General features: G+C 38.2%; 1 protein-coding gene across 11 annotated transcripts in view; it reads right to left on the bottom strand.

The window, feature by feature from the left end:
• The window catches only part of LOC113048150 (ankyrin repeat and sterile alpha motif domain-containing protein 1B-like), a 147,169-nt gene that overhangs the window by 29,318 nt on the left and 96,538 nt on the right, over positions 1 to 21,313 (bottom strand). For 10 of the 11 annotated variants that reach the window (XM_026209720.1, XM_026209729.1, XM_026209724.1 and 7 more), the window contains 3 exons: positions 16,227 to 16,333; positions 9,226 to 9,324; positions 6,384 to 6,536 (listed from right to left, as the gene is read on the bottom strand). In XM_026209720.1, coding sequence (XP_026065505.1) covers positions 6,384 to 6,536; positions 9,226 to 9,324; positions 16,227 to 16,333 — 359 coding nt within the window. Of the gene's footprint in view, positions 1 to 6,383; positions 6,537 to 9,225; positions 9,325 to 16,226; positions 17,143 to 21,313 lie in introns of those variants that run through there. The other variant, XM_026209731.1, reaches the window with a different exon arrangement.

Genomic DNA, 21,313 nt, shown 5'->3' with positions numbered 1-21,313 from the left:
CAGTCATTAAATATCACTTTTTGGTGATATTAAAGCAAAAACGTTTGACTGTGACATGACCAATCGGAATCCAATATTCCACTGAGCCGTGTAATAAATACATTTAACTGTTTGAAATCCAAGCCTCCTGTATGAACGTCATGCTTAATCTATTTTTATGAGGGTGCTTGGTGGCCGTCCTTAAGGAACAGCCCTCTCACGGACCGCAGGGGCGTGAGGGGCCACTGGATCTTCTTGATACCTATCAGCAGGATCTGTACTGGGGGAAAAAAATCTCAGCTCACCCCCACCGCAAGAACAACACTTGTATGGTCATGAGCCAAAAATGTGTCAGTATGCGTCAGTTCAACACATGAACCCACAGGCCTACCCACCCACACTCGTACATACACAACACACACACACACACATATACAGAACAGCCCTAAATGTGTCTTTTGGTATTAAAGCAAATGTTTTATCAGTGTTAAGGTGTGAGGGAGTGTAATACAGGTGCCAAAAGAGAAGAACAGATAGACAGAAGAAAACGGGCAGACTGTGTGTGTGTGTGTTTGACGGGCCTGCTGTGTTAACAAAGGCAGTAGCCATCTGCTAGTGTAAGAAAAGACAATTTGCAATCTGTGCGTTTGGAGAGGTGACAGGAAGTAATGAAAACAGGAATGCAACACAAAGGACACGGAAATGCATTATAACACACACACAGAGTCTGAATCGTAAGTGTCGGACCACGCACACTTAAAGGATACACGCCCTTACACACTTACTCACACACAAACACGTCAGTTTTGAATCATTTGTACTCCGCGCAAGCCGTCTCTATGGTAACTAATGCTAGCAGTCATGGCAACTGGGTAACAGTTGTCAAAAACCGAGCTAAACTATTATTACCAGCTAAATGACTTCTGACCGCCTACCAACGCGGCCCGAGCACAGCAAACATAAACCAGCGGCTGCCGAGAAACACAACTTGGCACAGCATGTGACGAATAGTGCTGTTTAAATACATTACATGCAATGGCAACAACCAGAACTGCACTAAAAATACAGTCCGTACAAGTCGTAAAATGACATTTTAAGCAGTTTATACATTTTCTTTCTTGTATCCTAGACCACAGCCACAACGGCTCAGAACAGGATAAAAACAAACAAACAAACAACTAAAAAAAAACACCAAAACATTAAAAATAGCTTTATCATAATATGAACGTGCTATAAAAAGCCACAGACTTGTGACCGCTCGCAGTTTTTGTTTGGTGATAACGCTCACGATGTTCAATCTTAGTGATAAAGTCAATCAAATCAATAATTAGGAAATAATGAATGCAATGTATGAATGTGAATGTACGTAAAGTAACATTCATATTTGAATAATAAAACAAATTATTAAACAAAATGCTTTTATATGGAGAGATAAATAAATAGACATTCATTACAAAATTGTAATACAAAATGAATGTAATGTAATTAAACATCAATGATTAATTTGGTCTGAGCTGTTATATTATAATATTTATTTACATTTTTTGTTGTAATGTATAACAAGAAGTTTTTCTATTAATGCTAGCAAATTATTTGAATTCTTTATCCGATTAAACACTAATCGAACAAATCAATTATTAATTGAAATATTATTGCAAAATGAAAATCTAGTCTCAAGTCCATTTTTTCCATTTCTTTACAGTGATGTTTGTATGTGTGCGTGTGAGAGAGCGATCATAGAGATGCTCGGGAATGCAGACATGTTGAGCCCTGTTATGAATATTATCAGATGAATGTCTGTGGTAACCCTGAGGCCGGACACACACACAAACACACAAGTCCACCTCTCACTAATGTGGTGTGTACGCACATATACAGGCCGTTACATGCATGGAATAACGCTGTAGAGACATACAAACATGAAAGCTCTGACGACTGACATCAGCTGCCTTCCTCTGCTTTACGTAAATGTCTCTGCTTGCTCACATTGAATTAGTCGTGTTTTTTTGTTTGTTTGTTTTTCATCGCGGGGCAAAAACTTGTGTCAGAACTGTTCCAAATCAAAACACGGTCTTAATTATGCCATTTATTAATATTCACAATGAAACTATAGCAAATCACAAATCACCAGCCAAATTTTTCACATGTAAACTGAGAAAAAGTCAATTAAATGGTCAATTCTGCCAGCTGAAAGCCAATATAATTCATGCCAGGTCCATGTAAAAATAAATCTGTGATTAGAAAAAGAAAACAGGGCTCAAAGTGACATTACACAGTTTACACAGACACTCATTGTAATATTACGTAATGTGTCCCACACAGCTTGCAAATCCAAGGTACCAAACAAAGATACTTCTATTGTTTCCATGTAGTAATATATTCTGCACATAGTATATTTATGTATAAAATTATCAATACTTTGGCAAAGCAAACCTTCACCACACCAATAAGTAGTTCAATTTTGAATTGTACATCTTGAAATAGTCTGCTAGCCAAAAGAAGAGTGATGAAGCCACCTAGTGAACAGTAGATGTATTGCAGCTTGAGAAACAGCTGCAAACATTCATTACATTCATATACAGTTACATAAAGAACAGGCTGAGATTTAGAAATATAAGGAATAATCTTTCACTCAATCCAAGAGTGAGATCAAGCTGATTCAGGTGACATATTGGATCATCAAGTGGATTTGTCTTGGTTCAAATAGTATTCTTACTTAACATATGGATAGAATCAAACAACAGCAGTGAAAAATTAGACAGTACTCAAATGACTGTACAGTGATATGACAAATACAGTAATATAAGACACATAGCATATTATATGTAGATATTTAAAAGCATTTAAACGTTTGGAGAAAGGGTTTTCTAAAGAAATTAATACTTTTATTCAGCAAAGGGTGCATTCAATTGTTCAAAAGCAACAGTAAAGACATTATAATGTTACAAACGATTTCGGTTTCAAATAAATGCTGCTCTTTCAAACTTTCTATTCATCAAAGAATCCGGAAAAAAATCAAACAAATCCGAAATAATAAGCAGCACGACTGCTTTTAAAACTGGTGATGGTAGGAAATGTTTTACATGCATATTAGAAAGATTTGAAGGTTCGTGTGAGGACTGAAAATTCAGCATTGCCATCAAAGGAGTAAATAGCATTTTAAAATACAGAAAACATTTATTTTACATTTTCAAATGAATGCAGCCTTGGTGAGCATCAGCAACTTCTTTCAAAAACTTATTAGGTGGATAGTTTGGTATAAAATGAATTTTGACCTTATTACGCCACAGTTTGCTTAGGTAATAGTGTTTGTGAACAGCAATAACAAACGTTTCGTCACTGTCTTGTCCAGCATCTGTTGCCCCCAGCGTTTATGAGCTGATTTAATCTGGCCCACTCAGATGCTATTTCTCTCTCCCATTGCCCTCTTTCTCTCTTCTCCCCTGCCTCTCGTCACACTGAACCAAACATGTCAGCATGTTTCATTTTAAGGATGATATTCTCTAGGAAACATGAAAACAAGGCAGTATTCTGTCCTGTTTCCCCTCAGTCTCTTTTCCCTTCCCCTTCTTGGCTTCAGAAAAGGGCACAACACTGCATAAAGTGTCTTCTCTTTCACTCGGAGAGTCTCTCTCAGTCTCGTTTACAGCAGAGAGTCCAGGACAGCGACCCGGGAGACAGAGGCGCTCTGTGATCTGTCTGTACCAAGGCTCATTAGGGGAAGTTCAGAACGTCCCACTCCGTGAACAGCTCAACCTCTCACACACACAGAAAGACAAAGAAGATCGCTCTCTGCATATCCACCTGCTTTTTTGCTCTCTTTTCAAACAGCCTGTGCTTGTGTTAATGGGATAGTTTCATGCAATAATAAATGTTTTGCTTTAACTTACATGCATGTCGCTGCAAACCTATTTCCATCCAGAGCTGCGAATTTGACTTATGCGCAAAATTGGAATATGGCATAAAACATTTGTGAATAAAGCACCGTTTCTATATAACGAGTCATAGAGAACAAAATTGCCACTTTCTCATAAACTGGCCATAAATATCACTAAAAAAAATTGCAAAACCACTGCTTGCAGAATCCACTGAATATAATCATTTTCATATAATAAATTGCTTGCTCGCACCTCAGAGCAAGCAGACAAAACACAATAAATGCAGTCATTGCTTTCGGAGGTGGATGCCTGCTGTTTGGGAATGCAATCGTGTAAGACAGTTCCAGAAGGCAATTATACAGAAATAGTTTTGATGACAGACTTTACTCAGGCATTTCAGAATGACCATAACATTTCAGATGCTGTGCAAAAATAAACTCTTTTCATCGGGTAAAAACAAAAAGTCAAAAACCACCAGAGTAAAAACATTTAGCAAATTAAGGGATTTTTTTTTTCTTCTTAAATTTTCAGTATGTGCATAAAAACAGGATAATGGAAACATAGCCACTATCTACTTTTATTAAAATTGGTGTTATTTTACTATTATTTACATACTATTTTAGTATTTTTATTTTTTATTTTTTATATTGAATATTTTTTAGATTATATTTTCACTTAAGGTTGTAAGTAGGTCGTAAGGTAGTAGTTTTTTGCTTTTGTTATTTTTATAAAAAACAATTCCCAATATTTAAATTTAGTAAGATTTGACTTATTTTATTTCAGTTAGTTTCTAATGTGAGTTTTATCTATCTAATATTTAGATTTTATGTCATCTTTAATTAAATTAATGAAATTTTTTTTAACAGATTTAAATAACTCAAAAAAGAAACTCAAAAGTGATATGAGAGTTTATGATCGCACAACCCTATCATATGGCTTTGGAACATTTGGAATATAGAGTACAATTCAAACAAACCACCTCTATGAATTTTTTTTTTTTTTTTCATATCTAGGAGCTTGACAGCTGCAGTCTCCATCCATGTCCATTATATGGAAGAGCAGCATGAACATTTTTCTAAACCTCTCTTTTAGTTTTTTCACAGAAGAAAGAAACAATAGACACATTTTTTTAATCAACTTTCTATAGAGACAGTTATTCACCGTATGACAATTATAACCTGTAAAGGTTCCTACATGCACAATTGTGCTTGTTAATTGAACATTGAGCTGGAAGGAATTATGATATTAAACCCACACACACACACACACACACACACAAAGGCATACTATGTTATTGTTTCACCACAGTTACATTGTCACAATGAGCATTTCAAAGACAAACAAGCTACCTCCAACAACTTTTTTGTTGTTGTTGTTGCTACATTTATTCATTCAAAAGCATAAAAACACATATTCTTCTTACTCTGGCTCCCTCTTGTGGCCAAACCATGTGTCATTTCCCACTGCAGCATTTTAGTTACTTTCCACAGCGAGTGGGTGTGTGTGTATTTTTTTTCAAGAGCTGAAGAAATGACATCCCACATTATTATATAATCTGCTCATTCCTTCTCTCTGTTTCTCTTTCTCTCCCTCGGCTGAAAGTGAGTGAAATTAGCATACGTGAGGCTGTAATTAGAGTAATTTAACACCATATCTGTTAAAGCAACACATCATGTAATCTCACTGTAATCAAACACGCCATTTAGTCTTTATCACACAAGGAAAAAATATAAATAATCCATCAAGCATTCACAATGTCAGTTTTACCCACACAGGCTGCAGGAATAACTATTGGAGGACTTATGGAATTACAGGTAAAATATGCCTTTATTTGGCTGATAAAGACCTGAAAGCTCAAACGGTTGCATTAAAATTAATGTGCAGATATATGTTCTCCTGCAGAAGTATTTCCCAAATGTGCAGGCTACAGTATAAATCCTCAAAAAAAAATCCTGCAAATTATCCTGAAATTTCTTCTGTTCAGTGTCATACCAGAGATGCTACTATTATATCTGTGGTTTCACTGCAGTCGAAAGCAAGACAGATCGGACAGGACTGTTTATCAGACAAATACAATTACTGGCAAGATTCAGAACCAACCGAAGCCCTATTACAACAAATCGGCCGATAGGATGTCAGAATGATTCAGGATGACGTCTCTTCAAAGGTCCTCAAGCAAATCTTGTTTCAAAAGACAGCTTCATTCCAACAGAACTAACACATCAATAACAGAATATATGGCTAAACACTCGTGTGTGTGTGTGTGTATAAATACAGGGTTCACATGTTCGTATATATATCCTTTTTATAAAAGAATGATTTATAGCTAATTAAATATATATTACATTATTAATACGTTTAAGTGAGATTTATTAACAATTTGCATGATATTTTCCTATTCTTCATTCCCTAATATTTCCAGGTTTCCCTTGACTGTGACCCTTACAATCCAGACACAAATGAATCTTTTAGAATTGAAATTTGGTCAGAACTTGATGACAGCAAGTGAGGTAAAGCAGGACTTACATTAATGAGCTCGATCTCCCAGATCTTCTTGACCAGCTCCATGGAGGTGTAGCCGTTGATGAGGAAAGACTTGGTATAGTCTCCCAGCTCCAGAGACTCCAGCCATTCGGCCACTGAGGTGGGGTTATTTCCATCGTAACCGATGGGCCGAACCTTAAACATAGAAAAAACACTGTTAAACTACCACAACAGTAACAAAACCAGAGGCTGGACGCAGTTAGGGGTTTGAATAAAGAGAACCAGCAACAGGAAATGTTGTTATTCTGTACTGGAAACACCTGCTTGGACTGCTAGCATGAATTTCCATTCTGGTCCACATTGATTTGGTGTTGGTCTAGCTGGTAAATAGGAGACAGACAAGCTAACAAAACAAAATGTGTTTTATTCCTAGGGAATCATTCCCATATTTACTGATAAAAGAATATATATTGTATACACAGCAAAAGGCCTTGGATAAAAGCATCTGTCAAAATGCATGTAAATGCAGACAGAGAGAAGCTATCAGCTAAAACAGAGCTGGAAAGCGCTGACTGCAGATTAAAAGATGCGTTTTTCTCTTTTCACAGTCAGCCTTCATATCCCTTTCTGACACACGTCCCATTTCCTGTCCGTGATCTTAAATTTAACTTATTTAAAAAAAAATCATTTTCAGTTTGAACCTAAATATTAAAGTTCTATCAACCTTTACTCTTCCATGTAATGTAACTTAGCTCCAAATGTAGCTCCAGAATGTCGAATGCAGCATCATAAAAGTAGAAAATTATTTAGAAAAGTGACTTTATGAGTCTTTTCTTCCTAAAAAGCTATTACATGGCTTCAGAAGACATACTAGTGCAGACTGTATATAGACATTTATGGTGCTTTTTTGTAACTCAAATCCACGTCCACTTTTTTTATATGTAAAAGAGCAGCAAGAACATTCTTCAAAATATATTTTTATGTGTTCCACAGAAGAAAGTAAGTTTGCTTTTAAATTCACCCTTGGCTCATATTTGAGGTTTTCACTTCTTCTAAAAAAAAGAAGGTTTTCACATACACAGTGTGTGTGTCTGTGTGGCCGCACATTGGTGTGCTTTCCATCTCATCACAACACAAGCACTCCCCTCTTCGGTGTCCTTTCAGAGATTGTGAAGGAGAAAGGGAGTGCAAGGTTGTTTGGGACACAAGTGAGATTTATTTGATGTCAGGTCTCCTGCACACACACACACACACACACACACAGTGCCAGAGGCCTTGCTGGATTACTCTAGAGGGGGTCTTAAATTAACTATTCTTTGGGGGAGGGTGCACCCTGGTAAGTGCATGTGATAAATATGGATACCATGAAACCTCATTTAGTAATGAAGACCATGACACACACATGCATCACATGAAGAATTTCAATGATCTGCATGGGTTTTGTACAGCTACTCTTCATTATTGTGCTCTTCAGTTCAGCGTCTTTGTGTGTCACTGAAGTCAGTGATGCTCCCATCAGGATTGCCTGACTTTAACTTATCAACCTTTTATGAGTGAACCATTACATGTGTAATAACAAAGAAGTGGAACACGAGTATATCCTCAACTTTACAGCCACTGGTCACTAATTGTTGTCATTCAAAATTGTTCATTGTATTTCATGGAAGTACAAAAATCCTGAGCGAATGCTGAATCCCGAGGCAGAGCCGGCCCATGGCATAAGTGAACTAAGTGGCTGCTTAGAGCCCCGTGGCCACCAGGGGGTCCCCCAAGAGTAAATGAAATGGCTTGCAAATAGCCTAAGTGTTGGCAGAGGCTATTTACATTAACTCCGCCCACCAATGTGTGGATTGGCTAGTGAACACTACAAAACTTCATCAGCTTCTGTGGCGCAGATAATAAAACATGCAACATACTCATTTTAATGCGATCGACCCGGGTTCGAATCAGCCTTTTGGCAAACTTTGTTCTGCCTTTTCAAATTTCAAATCAGATCAGAAAAGCTTTTTTTATATATATAAATGAAAATTATGGAAATAATCAAAAAGTAAAAATAAAGCATTGGATAGCGTTAGGGTAGGTGTAGGGAGGGCTTTATTGTCCCAATAAGGTGGCATCCATTTAATCATTTTAATTAAAATTATGATTTACAATGTCATTACTGTATACTGTTTTATAATGTTCTTTAATACTGAGGTGCGTATAACCTACTTTTACAATTAGTACTATAAATAGTTTTTGTCTTCTGTGTAAAAAATGAGTATATATCTTTCCTGGGTATATGTTTTATGCAATAAAACAATTCTGTTTAATAAACGTTGTACTAAATAACTGCTTAACATTATTTACCTTTGGGGTCTTTGCTAGTATATTCCAATATCATTATACCTGAATTAGTTAGTTACAGAGTTTATATATATATATATTTTTTTTATGTACAGATGATAATTAAAATTATGTACAGATTGTAATACCATTCTTTTCTGTAAATGCATTCTCTGCTGGTTTATTTAGCTACTTTTCAGTACACCACATTATATACCACTTAGTACTGTTAAGACTGAATGTTTACGTGCAAATTAACACCTGAGTACTCTGTTACAATTAAAAATCACAGAAGGGTAAAACACTGGTGTGATGTAAGCAACACAGCTACAACAAATAAAACTGATAGTGAGTGACTATAGTGTGTGAACAATCAAGCATTGACAATAATCAGTCGAATTGGCGACACCGAGGCGCCCCCAAATAAAATTCTGCTTGGGGACCCATAAAGGCCTGGGCCAGCCTGAATTTGTTTTAATCATAAATAAAGCTGATATTGTTGGAGTTGAATGCACCCTGTGTGAGCCCTATTATGTCCCCAATGTCTTTCTGTACTCACCCTGGGCAGCAGGCGAATAGCCTGAAGAAGTCGCTGTCTGTGGGCAGAGTTTAAAATCCCGATCTCTAGCAGGTCCTGGTCCTCCACGACATTACTACCCTACAGTAAAAAAGAAAATAAATCAACTGTACTACTATAAAGGTATGCATATATAAATACAAATATACATACAAATAACAATAATAATATTAATAATAATAGTAATATTGCCCTGCAAAAAAACTAAAAAATCTGGACTACTTTGGAATTAGGTTCACTGCAATGATGACACGCTGAAGCAGTAAAAAAAAAAAAAAGACAATAAAATAAAATCATAAAAATAAATTCATGATAATTTATTATTACTATTATCATTATTATTATTATTACGATGATGCTTGGACAGAATCCATCTAGTTTACATGTACACACAATAAAAATGCGTAAGTGACAATTTGCTCTAATTAAAAAAATTGTCCTCTTCAGATCGCATGAACAACCCAATCAGGAGATCCATAAGCCCATCAAACATTATTCAAATCAACAATCCACGTCTTGATGTGCACAGGTGCAAGAAACACATGCTTGCTCTCTCACACACACTCACAAGCGTACAGTATACACACAGAGCACTATTAAGCGAATGCTGTTTCATGCTGGGTTTCACCTTTAGTGACCTTTAGGTAACTCCAATCAGACCAATCAACCTCCTATCCAACAGGGCCAGAGAACTTAAAAAAAAAAACACACACACTGTTCCTAACAAACACACACATGCAGCTTCCCTCATAGAATTAATGGAATCTAATGACCGCCATGTGATACCCCCTGTGTACCAAAGCACAAAACACACACACACACAACAAAACTCCACGATGTGTCTGTATCACTCCACAAAGCTGGATAACCTTGATGATCCCACTGTCAAGTATCATTCACTTCTGAGCACCAGCATCTGCTCCATTCAAAGCAATACATTCCAGACCAGAGTTATGGCATGCCGAGTAAAGTTAGATTGATTGCAGGTGTCCCAAGACATTACTAATCAGTCACAGCAAAGACCTGCTGAAAGCACACTGCTTGCTGCAAACTGACTGCTGTTTTTTAATAGCACAGTATGCATTATGCAAAGATAAGTGTTTGTAAGAATATTATCCTTCATTGCTGTCACATTACACTGCATGTTTAACTTAGCTAGCGGCATTAAGTTCATCATCTTGGAAATTATTGCTCGTTACAAGCATGAGTAAAAAAAAAAATATCTCTTAGCGGTTTGGCTGAATAGAGAGAAATATGTTTTAATTTACACTTGATAATTCCAGTTCATTTGCAAAACAAAGGTCAAGTTAAGGCCGTTGCATTTTTAATATTTCATTCTCTGCAAATTATTTTTTATAGAAACAGTATGAGTAGTTTAGTACAGTGAATTAATGTATGCATGTGCATTTAAAGGTAAAAGTGCTGGCAACAATGCAATTTTAGATAGATATGTTTAATATGATTAAATATATTTAACTCAATGCAAGTATGTAATGTAAGTAAAACACAAAAATATATGCGCCAACAATTCATCACTGTTTAAAACCCCTTTGCGTGCGAACATCGCCGACGGCCCCAGTTTATTATTGTTTCACTTTCACAGCAAGTTAAACATCACTGTCTTACTTCATCTGGACAAACTGTGCATCAATTGAAAGTTTAAAGACTCTAGTTTCGATATTTGACCAATATTTTGATAAAACATTGTTGCAGTGACAGATATTTAGTGATTTATGTCAGAAGTGCAAAATAATAAATCCGTATTATGCCACATTTTGAATAGAAATTAATCACTCACTCATATTCAGTCAGGTCAGCAAAGGTTTATTTGTGTTCACATAGACTCACTGAACAGCGTCAATAAGGATTTATAGACAAAAGATGCATATCTGCGGAGATATATGGGTATATTTACTGATGTTTACTTCATATTTCTTCAGACAGAATCGTCATTTCTATTCATTTTCCACGGATTTACGCGATCTGATGATAAACAGCCTCTCCCAGCGATCTCTGTGTGTGCGTGCAGTGGTGTCAGCTCGTGCGGTGTGTGACTCAGACTCTGATTGGACCTTGCAAGTGTCAATCTTAGACTGTCATATATGGACACCGCCACATCGTGTCACATGCTTCCTGCACACTTCCTGGTAGTTATCTGGCCAAAACAACACTGAAACACCTCTGTACACACGAAATATCCAAATAATAAACCCGCGATTACGATAGTAAAGCTTGGTATGAGAATTTCTTGAGATCTGGGGCGTTTTTATAAAAAAAAATCGAAAATGTACATGGGAAATGCTAACTTGTGCAGCGATGAAAAAGGCTACATATAATATATTTTTACAACAGTAAACGACCAAATTCCACCCCTGATCGCTAAAGGAAGTTATTATAAACACTCGATCGCGGTTTAAAGTTAGTTTTGAGTAAAAGTGTACTAATAATTTCATAAATTGTCTGATGTAGCTTGATGCTAACATTAGCTCCAATGCTACTAATAGCAGGTGCATTTCTTCTTCATAATGCAACTTGTCTCAATAATTCACGTAAGGTCGTAAGAAAATGTTTTGTTGTATTTTTATAGTAAGACTTTTGATAAATAAGGGCTAAATGCAAAGAGAGACTGAAGTGAGATCGCTGCTTTGTTGCTTTGTAAAGCCTGAAAAACCACAATCAAGGCTAATAAAGGTGGAATAAAAACAAAAGAATAATGATAAAAGAATAATGCGGATAATGTGTCATACTTGGCGGAGGTGTGAAAGAACCGTTTGGTGAGAACAATACAATCATGAAACGGCCAGTTTTCACAGCCAAACACACATATAAAACACACAGAAGAGTTTACATGTGAGATCTTACAGAGATGACAAGGGCCATAAATCAATCTGATTAGCCTTCTCTAAAAACACACATGACATGGCCTTAGAAAATATTTCATAAAATTCACAGTTTTACAGATTCGATTATGACATTTTTTATGAAGTTTTGGAAGACTTGTGGCCTTAGCTACACTGTGTTTTCAAACTCATATCCTACATCAACAATTTTTTAAATACATTTAAAACATATGTTTTTAATATTTTTATTTTTGTTTTTATGTTTGAGCTTATATATCTCTATTATCATAACAGTCTGAATGATTCTGATTCCTGAACAGTAAACTTTAAAGTGTCAGCTTTGTGAACAAAGGTTGAATATGTATCTAGTCAGAAAGAATCATGAGCAGAAACCTTTTTATTTTGGGTATGTCATTTCTGTCTCCATGCCAAAAAAGGGGGGTTACTAGTAAGGGGTTAAGGGATAGTTAACCTAAAATACTGTCAATACAGAGGATGCAAAGTCATAAAATTTGGGAAAAAATGAAGGGCGAAACAGTAATCTGTGTAAAACTTCATATTTCTTAAAAAATATATTATTTTATTTGTGATACACTGAGATAAACTGCCACAACCCATTCTCAAACTGTCTGTAAATAACCACCCAAAAAAAAAATAATTCTCACAAAAAGTGTTTACAATAAATTGTCTTGAAGGTTGGATTACATTTCTTTTAATATCAAAATGCAAACTACTATAAAGAATAATCCAACAGTGTGAATGTTCTAGCATTCAGACAGTATGAAGGTGAAAGATATACCAGTGCATGAGAGAAACAAGCATCATCTCAAACCCTCATAGCAAGTTCAGAGCAAGACAAATGACACCGCACCATGACACTAAATTGTTAGTCTCAAAACCCCCAGAAGTCCTGACATGAGGTACTGCTATCATCTCTGGCACTTAACCCTCTCTCAGGAAATACTGTTGCCTGGCTCTTTCATACTGAATCCACAGTTAAAATTTTTACTTTTAAAATGACACATTGGTTCCAACAAAATATTTCAGGCCAGAGCCATATTCATACTTTTCCTCATACCGAGGGAACACCGCGACTACACACTGCAGTCTGTTTTACATATCAACTTTATTTGAAGAAAAAGAGAAGCAACAACATTCAAGAAGAGCAACTTCACAAGCCCAACACATCAGAAGGAAGCAGCAGACCTCCATCTAATATTAATTGTATCTGAAGGCCTTTCAGAAGCTGCGTCCTACAGAGACCAGAGAAAAAGGGACTGTGAGTCTTTTTGGTTGATCCAGATGGCCCATTCAGCAGGAGGAGATGCTTTTGCTAGAGGCATAAAATTACATAGTAATGAACTGCTGACTGGACTAAAACCCTCGAAGGTAATGGGACGTTAAAACATTTATTTTGATGTTAAAACACTTATCCTAGTTTAATGTGGAAAGACAACACTGGCTCAACCAATGCCCGAGAGTTTGATGCAGGATTATCTGTTTGACTGACTTAATGGCAGATGTGGAAAGAGTCATTATTTTTTCTGTAAAATAATAAAAAGAGACTGAAAAGGGAGCGAGGTGACATTACTGATACCTTTAGACTTCGGTGACTGCATTGGGAAATTTTTAGGTTTCATTAACACACGTTTTCCACAGTATTGCTGCATCAGTAAGATTTAAAAAAATGTTTTTAAAGAAGTCTCTTATGTTGATCAAGGGTGCATTTATTTGATCAGTTATTTATTTGGTTTTATAGTGTGGCATTTTTCTGTCAGTGTTTGTACCTGTAGAGGTGAGGTTGTATAGAAAGCCCTTATATGGAGATTGTTGGACTTGTAATACACCAATTATTAACCGCAGGCACACACATTCCTTCCTTTAGAACAACTGGGGTTCATCAATATTATAATGAACACAATTTTATGCTAATGCACCTGTTGTGAATCCAGCTGAACTTTTGCATAAAAACAAGGCATTACTGTCAGCAATCAATTAAGGAGAACGACTGAGAGCATGTTTATAAATAAAGAGTTTTGATCGTTGTACCGAATAGATGAGGTCTCGTTCAGTATTTTGTTTTGCTAGCAGCTAAAGCTGTCAATGTCGGCACATGATGGGTGCAGACAAATCAACACTGGCTTTGGGAGGTTTTTAGCACCCTGTTAAAAATGCTCTGCAGGGAAACAGCGTAATCCATTTCCTTGACAACAGTTGGGAAGGAAACACATTTTTTTAATATCTATAGCTAAAATACTCTTTACTCTATTCTTTTCTCTCTGCTGTTGCCTCGGCAACCACAGGAATGGATGCAGGTCAGAGCTGGGGGAGGGTAATCAGCATGAGCAACTAAACACTCGCAAAACAACTCATAACACACACACAAACGTACGCATGAGCATCCGATTCAATCACACAATGTACAAGATTTAGTCACATTATCCATCATCTCGGTGCAGTTTATGCCTGCATGTGCACGACAGTTCCCATGAGTCTGTGGCTCACCTGTAAACTCAATCTCACTGATATCTGCACTCGGACAGTCATTTAGGATGACTACGTCCCTATGAAAAGCAACAGATCCTTTCAGCAAAGGAGCAGTAGTTGTGAAATCATTTCTTTTGGTAGAGCCAAAGTCTGCAACAAATAAATCAGTCTAAAAGAGTAGAGCTGCACACAACGCAAGAGAACGAAACCGATTGCATTGACTCACTGTAACACTGTTCTAGAAGCTTTTAAGTGATCTTAAAAGTGTATTGATGATATGAATTTCACACGGGACTTTCTAAATATTGTACACATTACAAAACAATTTCATTAATCAATTTTTGTGTTTTGTGTTCAAATCTTAGACTTAATTAATTGACTTAATTCAAGACATGATCTTGGAAATTAGGCTTTCTTACCCCTCTGGCATTTTTTCCCCCCTACTGTACACTTACAGTAAAAAAGTAAAACAATTTTTTCAATGGAGTATAAAATATTTGGGATATATTATCCAAAAACAAGCCTTAATATCAACAATAAATAATGCAAATGTGACTCTCGAGTAAATGGTATGTGGGTTTAAGCACATTTAGACATTTCAACTATAAAGCAAGACTATAATAGCGATTAAGAAAAGTATTTTTGCAGTGTACTTTCAGTTTGTTTTTCACTGACCCATGTGTGCCATGCTAATTAAGTGTTAGAAAGTGAGTTAATGGGTCACTCATGACTTTTGAAAGTGGTTTTTAGTGCACTTTCAGTTCATTAGTGCACCAGCCAACAGAAAAACGGCATAAGCTGATCAACAACATGGTTTCTTAACTAGCTTAACTAGATCTCCTTTAAACTAATAAACAATATAGGTTATTAGTTTAGGCCTAGTATGATTTTTACAATTGATCCATTCTGCTTTTTGAGCTACATTTCATTCAAAACTGTCTCAATCTCTCTCTGCAGAAGGATTTACTGGCAATCATAAATGTGCAGGCAGCATTGATCGACTCTTCCTCTGAAACGACAGCCTCCAGCTTGCCCCTTCATCTCTACAGGTGCAGCTCCTAAACAACCATGATTGTTTTGGTAGTTGAAGATGGATTGCTTTAAAAAATTTCTCCACCAAACCTACACCAACACAAACCAGGCAAATGCATTCATGCATCTGAACGCATTCATGCATCTGAAGACGCCCACGGTGGACATGTTTTCTGCATTGTCAGAGGAGTGACGTTGACCACGTGTTGGAATAGAATGTATCGATGGGTAACCACGCAGCACTGCACAATACAGCACTATAGATAACATTTATAACAACATAAAGTAATCATGACACATATTGTGTTAAATTCCTATCATATATTCTTTATTTCTGGAACATATTTTTGCTCAATTTCTATTCTCCTATAATTTGGCTCTGTTAAAGAACACTAAAACTTCTACAGTCTTCTAAACTAGAAATGTTAGCGCGATGTAACAGGTGACCAGCAAATTAAGATACTGAGAACTCAAGCACAGCAGACCTCACAGCTCACCTGAGAACAAACAGAAGACAACAAACACTCACGCACACACACCACCCACAACAAGCAACTGATGACTAATAAAAAAGACACTGGCTGTAGGGAAAGACAGAGATGGAAGTGTGAAGGAGACACTCACCATAAACTGAACGTTGTCGAAGCCGTTAGACAGCAGGTGGCTTTCGTACTGCACGAGACCGATGTTGTCCAGCCACTGTCCCACGGACTGGACGGGGCAGCGGGGGCCTATCAAGGGGTGCAGAGGGAGGCGTTTGAGAAGTGAGTAACCATCCACCCGGTAGCAGCGACAGTCCGGCTGCGAGAGCTGGCACTGCCACATCATGTTCCGTGCAAAGTGACTGTCAAACGAACCCGCCATGCACAACAAGCCACGGAGAGCGCGAGTGAACACAGGAGAGACGGAGAGAGCGTGAAAAAAGGAGGTGGAAAAGTGATTTCAACGAAAAGAAGAAAGTAATGTTTAGAAAACAGTGGAAAAAGGGAGGTGAACAAAAAGACAGAGCAAATTAGAAGAGGGTCCTCTCTGGAGAGTGAGCGTTAGGGTCCGTGCTGGTTGAGAAACACGCCGGCTGTGGAAGTAGACATGCTGAGGGCTCCAGATTACATCCACAATAGAGGCGAGAGAGATGCACGATTACCAACCACCGATTCAGCCGCTGTGCTGCTCAACCTGTGTCTCAACGTGTGGAGAGTGCAGGCATGTGTGCGTGTGTGTGTGCGCGCGTTTGGGCGTGCGGGAGCGAGCGAGTGAGTGCCCTTTTGCGAAAGAGGATTGGAAGGACAGCGTGCAGCTTGCTTGGTAGAATTCGGTTTCTCCAGCACTCCCACGCTCATTTGTATGCCTCTGCATCCTATGCCACTGTGCGCTTTCTCTCCCTCCCTCTCAGTCTCTCTTGCTCCCTCCCTTCTTTTCAACTAGCTGTACCTCACATTGCCGATAATAGCCATCAGATCAACCCCAGCCTCTTTGTCTGGGTGCAGAAGCTGCTGTTGCTCCCTCCCACAAGTAGACACACACACTGTGGGCGTCTGTGAGCACTGGTGGAATGGCAACACAAATGAGGGACCACTGCAGAGGAGAGGCGAGGAGAGGAGACAAAAGAAGAAGTGAAAGTAGAGGAGGGGAAAGGAGAGTAAATTTGACAATAGAGGTGGTAAGGAGAAGAATAAAGAGAGAGGAGGAGAAAGGAGAGGTAAAGTGGAGGCGGTGATGAAACGGTGATGTATCAAGAGGAAGGGATGAAAGTAGTAAAAACATGCAAGAGGTGAGAGGCAATGTGCAATAACAGGAGAGGAGGTTGGAGAAGTGGGGAGATGAAAGAACAGAAGGTGAAATGAGAGGGGCAAGAGGAGAGGACAGGAAAAGTAAGAGATGAAGCAAAAGGAAAGGAGGGAAGAGGAGAGGAGAGAATGGGGGGTATTCAAGGAGAGGCTAAAAGTGGAAGGGACAGGAAAAGAGATGAAATAAGCAGAAAAAATGACAGGAGAGGAGGTGAGGAAAGAAAAGAGGAGAGGCTACAGGAGAGGGGACAGGATGTGATGGAAGAGGCGAAAAGAAAGGAACTGAGAGGAGAGGCAAAAAGTGACGAGAGAATAACTGGAGAGGAGGCGACAGCAGAAGAGAGGCGAGAAAAGAGGACAGGAGGTGAGAGGAGAGGCAAAAGAGAATGGGATTTAGAAAAGATGAGAACAGAGAGGAGAGGAGAAGACAAGTTGACAAGAAGACAAGAGAGGAGAGGAGGCAAGAAGTGAGGCAACAGGATATGAGAGCAAAAAGAAAGAGAAAGAGAAGAGTACAGAAGGTGAAAGAAGAGGCAAAAGAGAGGAATGGATATGAGAAGCGGTGAAAGGAAAGAATGACAGGAGAGGAGGGGCACAAAAGGGGAGAGAAGGCAGGAGAAGAGACAAAAGCAAAGTTGGCAAAAGTAGAGTAGGAGAAAAAGCATTAGAAGAGGCAACAAGAGATCAAAGGAGAATAGAGGAGGCAAGAGGATAGGCAAAAAGAGAGGAGGAGAGAGGACAGAAGGTGAAAGGAGAGGCAAAAGAGAGGGGGGACAGCAGAAGAGAGAATGACAGGAGAGAAAACAGGAGCAGAGGCAAAAGGAGAGGGAAGAGAATGGGAGGAGGCAACAGGAGACAAAATGAGACTCAACAAAAAAGAGGAGAGAGGAAAGAAGGAGAGAAAAGGGTGTGGGAGAGACAAGAGAAGAGGCAAAGGGAGAGGGGAGAGGAGGTGAGAGAATTGGGAAAAGGACAGGATTAGGGCTGCACAATTAATCAAATGCGATTAATTGCGAATGTTATGAACATTTAGTCAGTAAAGCCGGTTCTGTGATTAGCAGTACATCACCATCACCTGCTTTCAGGTGGAGCAGCATTTACATAAATGGCTGCCCACTGCTCCGGGTGTGTGTTCACAGTGTGTGTGTGTTCACTGCTCTGTGTGTGTGCACTTCGGATGGGTTAAATGCAGAGCACAAATTCTGAGTATGGGTCACCAAACTTGGCTGAATGTCACTTTCACTTTTTTTTCCACTTTTTTACTAGACAGTCATAGTTCTCTGACAAGCTACTGTATGCAAAATTGCATTCATAATCGCAGATGATATAATTGTAGGATTATGAAATCGACTAAATCGTTCTCGATTATGACAGCTGTTTACATATCTTCACAGTGAACTATGGCTCTGTGCAGTAAATGCTGCTCCATCTGAGAGCACGTGAAAATATCACATTTAATAATGTTTTAACTCCAAATTATAAATCCTTCTATGAGATGTTGTCGCTTCTTAACCCTCTGGAGTCTAAGGGTATTTTTGGGGCCTGGAGAAGTTTTGTCATGCCCTGACATTTGTGCTTTTTACAGTTTTTTATATATATCTAAATGGGTAAAGTCTAATCTCACTGTAATCAGCACAAACTGGGCTATAATAATATGTGAAATGCATGTATGTACATTAGGGGTGTAACGGTACGTGTTTTCGTACCGGACCGTTCGGTACAGGGCTTTCGGTATGGTTCATGTGTGTACTGAGTGAACGAATGCAATTTTTTGTATGAGGAACATAGGTACAATTTCGTGTTTCCACACGAACATATTAAGTGGCGGAAGTCTCAGCGTTCAGCGCAAATCCTGCCTTGCAGCTGATTCTAAGGCTGGCGACACACTGGATGCGTGGCGCAAGCATCTCAGCCGCGTGGCGTGTCGGTTTTTAATTCGGCTCCCATGTTAACAGGTTAGAGCATACAGACCGCCTGCGTGAGACGCGCGTCTCAGGCGCGGCTCAAGCCGCGCGGAAAACGCGTGCATGCTAGAAATAGAACCGACGCCTATTTTACCGTGACATGCGCGCGTGTTGGAAGTGTTTCCAGGCAAAATATAATAGGAAAATGTGTTTATATGTCATTTTGTACACAAATACATATGAATTCATGATATTTTGATATTTGAAAGTCTGTAGGTTGACATAAATTCAGATATAAATGTAATTTAAAAAATAAATAAATAATTATCGATTTTCAAATATTGCACCTGTCAAACATAATCTATTTCGCCTTCAATACTTTTGACGGTGTCCTTTATCAGAAGGCGTAGGTGTAGCTGTGTAGAAAAAAGTTGATATTGTTGTCATGAAGACAAGAGCCTGGTCTGTCAACGGTCTCCCAATACAGCAGCAGCGCGCCAGCGCCACGTCAGGCACGCTTCTGGTGTGTAAAGACACAGAATCCGCCACGCTTCTGGGACGCGGCACTCACGCCACGCAGCCAGTGTGTCACCGGCCTAAGGTTTTCAAAAGGCATCACGCGAGGCATCACTACAACTAGGAAAAAAATGACCATAATTCAATCGCAGTTGCCGTCGGCATTTAAACAGACCTTTGCTCTTAATTCCGATCGGGCCAACGCAATAACGAAATCTGAGCAGGTCTAAAAAACTGAGACTGTTGTTGCTGCACTTTACACTTATGTAATCATAATCATAACTCTAATCATAGTTATTTATTTATATTTTTCATTATACTTTATTATGTGATATTGGTTTGAGAGTGAGAGTATTTTATTTAGTGGAGAACTTTGCAGCAGTATTTTATTTCCTATTCTTTTTTTATTATATAACGTTATATATTTTATTAAAAAGTGTTTAAAAAAAAGTAAACAAATTACGGGTGCTCCGATCACGATCGGCCGATCGTTATGCGCATCTCGTCAGTAAAGCCGGTTGGAATTTACCGCTGATTAGAGAACCGGCTTTACTGACGAGATGCGCATTAACGATCGGCCGATCGTGTTCGGAGCACCCCTAAAACAAATTGTTAAAAACAAGTTTATAGTAATAAACAACCTGCAGTTTAATGTTTGCATTTCTTTCCCTTACTGTACCGAAAATGAACCGAACCGTGACTTTAAAACCGAGGTACGTACCGAACCGTGATTTTTGTGTACCGTTACACCCGTAATGTACATGATTGTATTTTGAAAAAAAAAATAATATTATGCGTGGTTAGTGAAAAACTAAAAATGTTAAATCACTTGAATAAGGCCATAAAATACATAAAGAACATTGGTTCCCGGGACTTTTGAGAACTGGAGCTTGTAGCCTAGATTTTTTGAAAATCATCTTGTTTGCTCACTCACAGAAAACAATATATTGATTTAAATTTTCTAAAGCACTTAGAATAATTAAGGCACACAATATTTCATTGTATTCTAAGCAGTGATAAAGGCCATGTTGATTAGAATTTCATTATAGATATACTTTATTATGATGAAAATTATAATAAGAAGAACTCAGATAAACCATATATTGCCGTAGTTGTGTGTTTATTAGTCACACTGAATCAATGAAAGCAGTTAAATCTTCTGTTTATTCAGCTTTCTGGACTTCTTCTTCGGGGCATATTTCGATTTTCAGCACGAGAGCGCCATGTGGTCTTTGGACGGAGATTTAATGATGATCACAGAACTGTGCTTCACTGCTTCAGCCTAATCACCATTTATTGTCTTTTCAATTTAATTTCGATAAATTGTGCAGCTCTAGACGAGATGAGAGACAAGAGAATGAGAGGAGGCAAAAGGAGAAAAGATAAGAGCCAAAACGGGAGGAGAGAGGATAGGAGATGAGTGGAGAAGAGAGGAGGTAAAGGGACAGGCCACGGGAGATAATGTTAATGTCCTCATTATTAATTCTAGCATTTGATTCTCACT

The sequence above is a fragment of the Carassius auratus genome, chromosome 29 (assembly GCF_003368295.1).
Source record: "Carassius auratus strain Wakin chromosome 29, ASM336829v1, whole genome shotgun sequence".
Lineage (NCBI taxonomy): Eukaryota > Metazoa > Chordata > Actinopteri > Cypriniformes > Cyprinidae > Carassius > Carassius auratus.
Note: the sequence above shows the minus strand (reverse complement) of the source record. Positions and strands in the feature narration are given on the sequence as shown.